Consider the following 9,209-nt stretch of genomic DNA (forward strand, 5'->3'; position numbering starts at 1 on the left):
CAATGATCCAAAACATAAAGCAAAATCTACAATGGAATGGTTCAAAAATAAACATATCCAGGTGTTAGAATGGCCAAGTCAAAGTCCAGACCTGAATCCAATCGAGAATCTGTGGAAAGAACTGAAAACTGCTGTTCACAAATGCTCTCCATCCAACCTCACTGAGCTCGAGCTGTTTTGCAAGGAGGAATGGGAAAAAATGTCAGTCTCTCGATGTGAAAAACTGATAGAGACATACCCCAAGCGACTTACAGCTGTAATCGCAGCAAAAGGTGGCGCTACAAAGTATTAACTTAAGGGGGCTGAATAATTTTGCACGCCCAATTTTTCAGTTTTTGATTTGTTAAAAAAGTTTGAAATATCCAATAAATGTTGTTCCACTTCATGATTGTGTCCCACTTGTTGTTGATTCTTCACAAAAAAACAAAGTTCAAGGGGGCCGAATACTTTCGCAAGGCACTGTATACACATACTAATAAAGGGGAACGGTAACCAGGTGTGCTTAATTAATGAGACAAGATTCATTTCACATTTCCACAAATGTCAAAGTGTTTCCTTTGAAATGGTATAAAATAATATGCATATCCTTGCTTCAGGTCCTGAGCTACAGGCAGTTCGATTTGGGTAAATCATTTTAGGCAAACATTTAAAAAAAGGGTTCGATCCTAAAGAAGAAATTGGGGCTGGGCGATATATCTTCTGTTAAGGTATACCGGTATGAATCCACATACCGCTATGGATTTTTACAATACTGTCTATAAAGGTTTGTAAAACAGTGCTAAATAAATGAACACTTCTACAAATTTGACAACTACAATGTTGTTGTAGTTTGGAGGACAAATTGAAAACCATTTAGAATTTGTTATCAATTTGTCATCCTATGGTCATGCACTACTCATAAAACATATTTAGAACTTTTATTATTCAGAAATACCGCAATACTGTAAAAAATAATACAAATGTAATGATATGATAATTTTGCCATATCGCCAGCACTAAAGGAAATATTCTTTACTGTAGGGTACTTTACTGTAATGTCGGGTTTTAGTGTCATAGTATTCCTTACAGGAACTGCTTGGAGATGGGACCTGTAAGGACCTGTAAGGAAGTCATAAAAACACTAATTGCAATGCTCAAGACTCAAGAGGATGTATGAACAGCAAGGGGGACTGATATTTCATTGTGGAACATGGACACAAAGGATCTCTGAAGTGCATGCAGAATATGGCACTTTACATCCAATGGAACTATGGCTCCTCCATTTTCATCAAAACCCTTCCACATGTGTAGATTCATGGTATATCCAGCAAACATATTTCAGGGTTCTTGTGTACGGACATAATCAGTTACACCAAATATTTGAAATCTACTGTTGCTATTCCAGGAATGTTCTTCATCTTGATCCCTTGTATGCAGAACAATATGTGTGGTTTGTATGAATCGAGCGTGGGAAATATTAGAGCTACACTGAGTGTATCAAACATTATGAACACCTTCCTAATTTTGAGTTACAAGCTCCGATTACAACAGGTGTGGACCTTACCGTGAAATGCTTACTTACACTGATTGAAGTGGATTTAACAAGTGACAACAATAAGGGATCATAGCTTTCACCTGGATTCACCTGGTCAGTCTATGTCATGGAAAGATCAGGTGTTAATATTGTTTTGTACAATAAGTGCATATGAGCTGCATGGCTACATCATTTTCTGCTTGACTGAACCTTTGGAATGAGATCGGGCTCAGCTACATTTCTGGGTGGACTACATAGTTCCATGTGAGGGTTTCCATTTTAAGAATTTGTTAACTTTGTATCTTTATTGACCTTTTATTTCAGTATTTGCACTGTCTCTATGCACACTCACAGGGCCCTACACACACACACACACACACACACACACTGTCTCTATGCACACTCACAGGGTCCTACACACACACACACACACACACACACACACACACACACACACACACACACACACTGTCACTCCAACACACACTGAAACACTCACTCAATAATTTGCTCCCTCACACATAATATGCACATACATTTAAAATGACTCGACACACCCACACACCCACTCACATGTAAGCTGCTGCTACTCTGTTAATCGTATATACTGTTGCCTAGTAACCTTACCCCTATACACATCTACCTCCATCACTCCAGTAATACTTTGTTGTTGATTATTGCTTTGTTCAGTTTTGAGTTTGCAAGAAAGACATTTCACTGTACTTGTGTATGTGACATTGAAACTTGAATGTTGCACGACCCATGCCCCAACACACACACTGTCTGATAGCATCTGTAGTGAGAGACTGAGAACAACCATCTTTTGACTGATTCAGGTGTGTATGCGCATGAATATGCACAGGGGTTTGCAAAGCCGTTTTTTGTGACTTGTGAATAAATGTTTTATAATCAGCCTTGTGTACCTTTGTCTTACTTTAAATGGATGCAGTTTGTAGTACTCTCAGAATAACATAGATGTGCCTTTGTTATTGCAATTATGTAAAAGAGAGAACCACCCAATGACTGTATATGAATGGACAAAGCCATCGATCACATGACACCATTCATTCTCCTGTGAAGACTCAATAGAGCATTTGAAGCAAAGATTTTATTTTACATTGACAAGATAGTTGAATGAGAACTCGAGCAATGAAAATACATGCCCTGAAAGATGGAAGGTAGTCGGGAGGAGGCGAGATAGGGTGGGACCATTGTAGCCACTGAGAGAGCAGATACATGTGTGAACAACAGGCACAACTTCAATTTATTAACATTGTTTTTTTCAAAGTTGTCGAAATGCCACATGCCTTCGCTTATATCAGTGCATTAGTAACAACCTAACCATTATGAAACTTCTATTTGATCAAATAAGCCTCACATAGCAAATTAGCAATTACCATTATTTTTTTATATATATTTTTTTACACTCCATACAAAAAGGGGTTCATGGGGTTATTTTTGTAGACAGATGTTGGGTTGAAGCAAAAAAAGTAGGTTAAGATGGCATCTCATGGATACATAACATGAGCAGTTTGAGTTGCTCCAGAAAGTGACATTGCAGGCTAGCTCAGTGCTGCCCCCTCTCATTGAGCATCCCAAGCAGAGACCGAGACACCCCACTCTCCCAAGTTTTTTTGTGGTTCAATCAAAGTTAGTGAACTAAGTAAACCAGACTCAGCTGCTAGACCGGAACTTACCTTTTTTTTCAATGGTAAACGGCCTGAGTGAACTATCTGCCGTAGTGGAGAGGGTCAAAAGGTTCTAGTTCCTCGGCTTGTACATTAGCGATGACCTGAAATGGTCCCTTCACACAGACAGTGTGGTGAAGAAGATGAAACTGCGCCTCTTCAACCTCAGGAGGCTGAAGAAATGTGTCTTGACCCTCACTAACTTCTACAGATGCACCATTGAGAGCTTCCTGTTGGGCTGTATCACCACCTGGTATGGAAAAACCACAGGACTCTCCAGAGGGTGGAACACTCCCTACCCTCCAGGATATCTACAGCACCCGGTGTCACATGAAGATCATGAAGGACCTCAGCCACCCGAGCCACGGCCTGTTCACCCTCCTACCATCTAGAAGGAGGAGACAGTACAGGTGCATCAACACTAGGGCCGAGAGACTGATAAAAAGCTTCTATGTCTAGGCCATCAGACTGTTACACGGTCACCACTGTCCAGCCTCCGCCCAGTACCCTGCCCTGAACCTTAGTCACTGTTACTAGCCATCTACCACCAGGTACTCTACCCTGCACCTTAGATTATGCGCGTATTGTTTTGTATTCTGGATTGTTTTGTACACTGTCTATACACACCATCATATATGGTGTGTTTATAATATACAGTGCCTTGCGAAAGTATTCGGCCCCCTTGAACTTTGCGACCTTTTGCCACATTTCAGGCTTCAAACATAAAGATATAAAACTGTATTTTTTGTGAAGAATCAACAACAAGTGGGACACAATCATGAAGTGGAACGACATTTATTGGATATTTCAAACTTTTTTAACAAATCAAAAACTGAAAAATTGGGCGTGCAAAATTATTCAGCCCCCTTAAGTTAATACTTTGTAGCGCCACCTTTTGCTGCGATTACAGCTGTAAGTCGCTTGGGGTATGTCTCTATCAGTTTTGCACATCGAGAGACTGACATTTTTTCCTATTCCTCCTTGCAAAACAGCTCGAGCTCAGTGAGGTTGGATGGAGAGCATTTGCAGCATTTGCAGACAGCAGTTTTCAGTTCTTTCCACAGATTCTCGATTGGATTCAGGTCTGGACTTTGACTTGGCCAATTGAACTTTTTGGCAACAATGCAAAACGTTATGTTTGGCGTAAAAGCAACACAGCTGAACACACCATCCCCACTGTCAAACATGGTGGTGGCAGCATCATGGTTTGGGCCTGCTTTTCTTCAGCAGGGACAGGGAAGATGGTTAAAATTGATGGGAAGATGGATGGAGCCAAATACAGGATCATTCTGGAAGAAAATCTGATGGAGTCTGCAAAAGACCTGAGACTGGGACGGAGATTTGTCTTCCAACAAGACAATGATCCAAAACATAAAGCAAAATCTACAATGGAATGGTTCAAAAATAAACATATCCAGGTGTTAGAATGGCCAAGTCAAAGTCCAGACCTGAATCCAATCGAGAATCTGTGGAAAGAACTGAAAACTGCTGTCTGCAAATGCTGCAAATGCTCTCCATCCAACCTCACTGAGCTCGAGCTGTTTTGCAAGGAGGAATGGGAAAAAATGTCAGTCTCTCGATGTGCAAAACTGATAGAGACATACCCCAAGCGACTTACAGCTGTAATCGCAGCAAAAGGTGGCGCTACAAAGTATTAACTTAAGGGGGCTGAATAATTTTGCACGCCCAATTTTTCAGTTTTTGATTTGTTAAAAAAGTTTGAAATATCCAATAAATGTTGTTCCACTTCATGATTGTGTCCCACTTGTTGTTGATTCTTCACAAAAAAATACAGTTTTATATCTTTATGTTTGAAGCCTGAAATGTGGCAAAAGGTCGCAAAGTTCAAGGGGGCCGAATACTTTCGCAAGGCACTGTATATACCCGACTGGGGTACTGCAGGCTTCCATTAGCAAATAAACATACATCTGGTATAATATAAATGAACAAAAATGTACACGAAGATTGTCATTTTTCCATTCACTAACGGGGGATCCTGGTTTCTGCAAACAAGGCCTGCATGAAAGAGGGCAGTCATTCTCCACTGGGACCACCTTTCTTTTACTCGTAGGCCTGGCCAATAGGTAGTATCTGTGGACTCAACTCGTGTCTTCTGTAAACTGCTGTGTGTATCTGTGAACGATAGGGGACAGCAGAGTCATAGCTATGTGGTCTGTCCTTGTTTTTCATGATAACTCAGAATTGGCATTATACTCAACAGCAGTTAAACAGAATTACCCATGACACAAACTGCCTGGCTTTTCAGATCTTTATCTGTATGCACTTATTAATATTGTAATCTTGCATTTTGAAGTACATATTGTTTTTGGAAGGGACCTCATTCAACCACATGGTCACATGCTGAGTACATTGTATAGATCTAACAATTAGAACTATGAAGTAAATTGTAATGTAAAAACTGACCAAAATACACACCTTGTAGCTACATATTCCCATGTTCAATGTGCTTGATAACAAGGCAGACAAAGTTTCAATAGGGAGTCTGGTAATATTTGCTATCAGACAGCTATCTAGTGTTAGCAACATGCTTTATACGGTAGTTCAGGATTAGACTTCATCTGGGTCCATGATCCCTGTCTACAGTGAAACAGAGAGCTCTATTGGTGTCTATCTGTGCGAGGTATCATGCAGAGAAGCAATCCTATGAGTGCAGCAGCCACTGCACTGACATGACCTCCTACCTGAGCAGGTGCCGGGGGGGGGGGGGGGGGGGGGACTGACCCATCTTTTTATTTTGCAGTAGTAAACTACTTTACTTGCAATAACTACTCTATAATAAACTACTCTTATTAACCCCTACAGACCCTTTATGAACCCTTTATAAACCCTTCTTTAAAATAAGTGTTATCAAATGTATTTTTTTTTTACCTCAAGAGGATTTATAAATTAATGGATTGTTGTTGAAATGTCTTAAATGTTGCAAAGATGACTCCAGTATCATGGTGATTAACCACAAAGGTTAGTTAAGTAACAACTCACTGTTGATTATTCGCTGGTTAGGAACGTTGTGCTAAAGATAAGTGTTACATAGTTTAATGTCACAGGTTAACCAGACTTCCGCTCTTAAGGGAGTATGTGATTCCTGCTATTTTGTCTTAACTCAAATGAGCTCACAGTATAAAATCGAGGCATATATTAACCAATATTTCATAAAAAGGCATATTTCAAATAAGCTTACAAAACTTAGGAAAGTATTGGGTGATGTATGGAGAATTTTCAATGTCAAAGCTGTTACTATCTGTTGTAAACTCTCAAAAGGCTTTATGTTACTTTGTTTGAGAAACAGCCTTTCTAAATGTGGACGTGACCTCAGTGGCCTCAATAGGCCTCTATAGCATGTTGCTGGGTCAGGGGTTTGAACAATGGAGCTGGGGATTCTTTAGGTTCGGTCAGGTATAAAAGAAAAGGTTAAACCAGGTAGGAAGTCAGTTCAGGAGCAGCAACCAGCAGCACAGTGAGCAAACATGTCCAACACCAGAATGAACATAGGCAAGGTAAGCACTGGAAAGGTCTCTTATAGTTTTATACATTTAATTGTCATAGATCATTATACAAAAGGGCTCTAGTACCCCAAACTACAACATCATAGTTTTACTTATCCCAATAACCTGGATACCTGTGTGACTGAATAGCATCCCACATTTCTCTAAATTGTTTGTTTCATACAATTGTTTAATTCATCGAAATTATTCCTTTTTATTTTTAGATCGTCTTCTACGAGGACAAGAACTTCCAGGGTCGTTCCTATGAGTGCAGCAGCGACTGCACTGACATGAGCTCCAACCTGAGCAGGTGCCACTCCTGCAGGGTTGAGAATGGCTGCTTCATGGTCTACGACCGCAACAACTACATGGGAAACCAGTACTTCATGAGGAGGGGCGACTACCCTGACTACATGCGCAACTTTGGAATGAGTGATTGCATCAAGTCCTGTCACATGATCCCCATGGTAGTTTGAAAATATTTCAGCTTAAAATAGTAATATCTTTTCATTGAAAGTAAAATATATTTTGATGGTTATACTCTCATAAACAATTGTATATATAATTTCTCTAATCAGTGAAACCTGTATTTTTATCCTAACAGCACAGAGGAAACTACAAGATGAGAATCTACGAGAGAGAGAACTTCGGAGGTCAGATGCACGAGATGATGGACGACTGTGACTCCATCATGGGTCGTTACCGCATGTCCGACTGCCAGTCCTGCAACGTGATGGACGGCCACTGGCTGATGTACGAGCAGAACCACTTCAGAGGCAGGATGATGTACATGAGGCCTGGAGAGTGCAAGAACTTCAGCAGCGGCATAGGAATGGGAGGCATGAGAGGTATGAGGTTCATGAGCATGAGGCGTATCATGGACTCCTGGTACTAAATATTGCTTGATGTACCGTTAGCAAGAAAAGCCATTGAATAAAATTATTCACAGACCTATTTAATGTGTGTCTTTTTATGTGTGACAAAAAATGAACCATCTGATTTCTTGTTCACACACCTGCACCACTTGCCATATAGCTGAGACCAATTATGCTAACATGAACAAAATCTAGTGATTCATTGATAATATGTCTTGCAGAACTTAAAATACTTTTGGGTAACACTTTATTTGACTTCATCATAACACATAACTTTTTCTCTAGAAATATACATATAAAAGATTTCTATAATCAAATCAGGATTTTACCATGGACATGAAAGGCCACATGACTGGCCCCTCTTTCAGAAACAAAAAGCCCTGAAAATGTTTGTCTAGCAATGATCAACAACCAATTTGATAGAGCTTGAAGATTTTGGAAAATAACAATGGCCAAATGATGCACAATCCAGGTGTGGAAAGCTCTTCGAGACTTCTCGAATAAGACTCAGCTGTAATCGCTGCTAAAAGGTGCTTCTACAAAGTATTGACTCTGAATAAATGAGATATTTCTAAAAACATGTTTTCACTTTGTCATTATGGGGTATTGTGTGTAGAGGGGTGTAGATTTATTTAATCCATTTTGAAAATCAGACTAACAACAAATTGTGGACTAAGTCAAGAGATATGAATACTTTCTGAAGGCAGTGTAAATCCATCATTTAAAAGCTCACTACATATCATCCATCGTTTAAAAGCTCAGTACATATCATCCATCGTTTAAAAGCTCACTACATATCATCCATCATTTAAAAGCTCACTACATATCATGCATCATTTAAAAGCTCACTACATTTCATACATCATTTAAAAGCCAATTTCACTTAGAATATTACAAACTTGACTATATGTCATAATTTACTTTGAAGAGATTGTGTCTAAATAGGCCTTTGGTGATTGGTAGGCTAAATTCATTGTACTTTCTTTATCTGGCATTTCCCGAAAGTCAGACTCTTCCCACATGCCAACTCACTTTTCTCAACTTCTTAAGCATCTGCATTCACCACATTTTCTCCAGACTTGTATAGAGGGAATTGTTGACATGTTTTTTATTCTAGATAACATTTTCTTTGGAAATATGCACCAAAAATGCTTATGTCTTTAGTATTTTACAGATATAAAGATAAATTCAAGGCACTCGCACATCTAAGCTATCTTTTTTGCAGGCGCATGATAACAGTTGGATAAGAAAAGAAAAACGAAGGAGATAGAAAGTATATATGAAAAAAGTATATATCCACAATCTGCTCAATACAAGAACGTTCCTGGAGTGTCTTAACAAAATGAGACTCCAGAATTTAGACTGACTTCATCCAGTGCCCAGAAACATTTATTTGTGGTACATGTAAATATGCGCATACTTAATGAGATATCGCCCCATTTGCGTATTTTACTAAAATATTTCCAAAAAGTTGTCATTCATATTTTTTTAAATATATTGGTGTCTATATTTAACTGGTAAAAGTTAATTGTGATATGATTAGGGGGGAAAATGACCCTATTAGGGTGTGGTGCCTCACCTTAATGTAAAGTGTTCTTGCAATTTTAAATGCACTTTAAATACAGTTTTA

At 39.2% G+C, this 9,209-nt stretch overlaps 1 protein-coding gene across 1 annotated transcript; it reads left to right on the forward strand.

Moving 5' to 3' along the window:
- The first annotated feature begins 6,658 nt into the window (after positions 1-6,658).
- On the forward strand, positions 6,659-7,658 carry LOC139377462 (gamma-crystallin M2-like). Its single transcript, XM_071120491.1, has 3 exons — positions 6,659-6,716; positions 6,929-7,171; positions 7,309-7,658. Exons 1-3 carry the CDS (start codon positions 6,687-6,689, stop codon positions 7,597-7,599), a joined length of 564 nt encoding a protein of 187 aa, XP_070976592.1. The 5' UTR covers positions 6,659-6,686; the 3' UTR covers positions 7,600-7,658.
- The last annotated feature ends 1,551 nt before the right edge of the window (positions 7,659-9,209 follow it).

Source organism: Oncorhynchus clarkii, chromosome 20 (genome assembly GCF_045791955.1).
Source record: "Oncorhynchus clarkii lewisi isolate Uvic-CL-2024 chromosome 20, UVic_Ocla_1.0, whole genome shotgun sequence".
Lineage (NCBI taxonomy): Eukaryota > Metazoa > Chordata > Actinopteri > Salmoniformes > Salmonidae > Oncorhynchus > Oncorhynchus clarkii.

What these genes read in the sequence shown, in the direction of transcription:
- LOC139377462 (XM_071120491.1), top strand. Translation starts at nt 6,687, where the DNA reads ATGTCCAACACCAGAATGAACATAGGCAAG. An exon ending in CCAGAATGAACATAGGCAAG is followed by an intron (nt 6,717 to 6,928) that starts GTAAGCACTGGA and finishes TTTTATTTTTAG; the next exon opens with ATCGTCTTCTACGAGGACAA. An exon ending in CCTGTCACATGATCCCCATG is followed by an intron (nt 7,172 to 7,308) that starts GTAGTTTGAAAA and finishes TTATCCTAACAG; the next exon opens with CACAGAGGAAACTACAAGAT.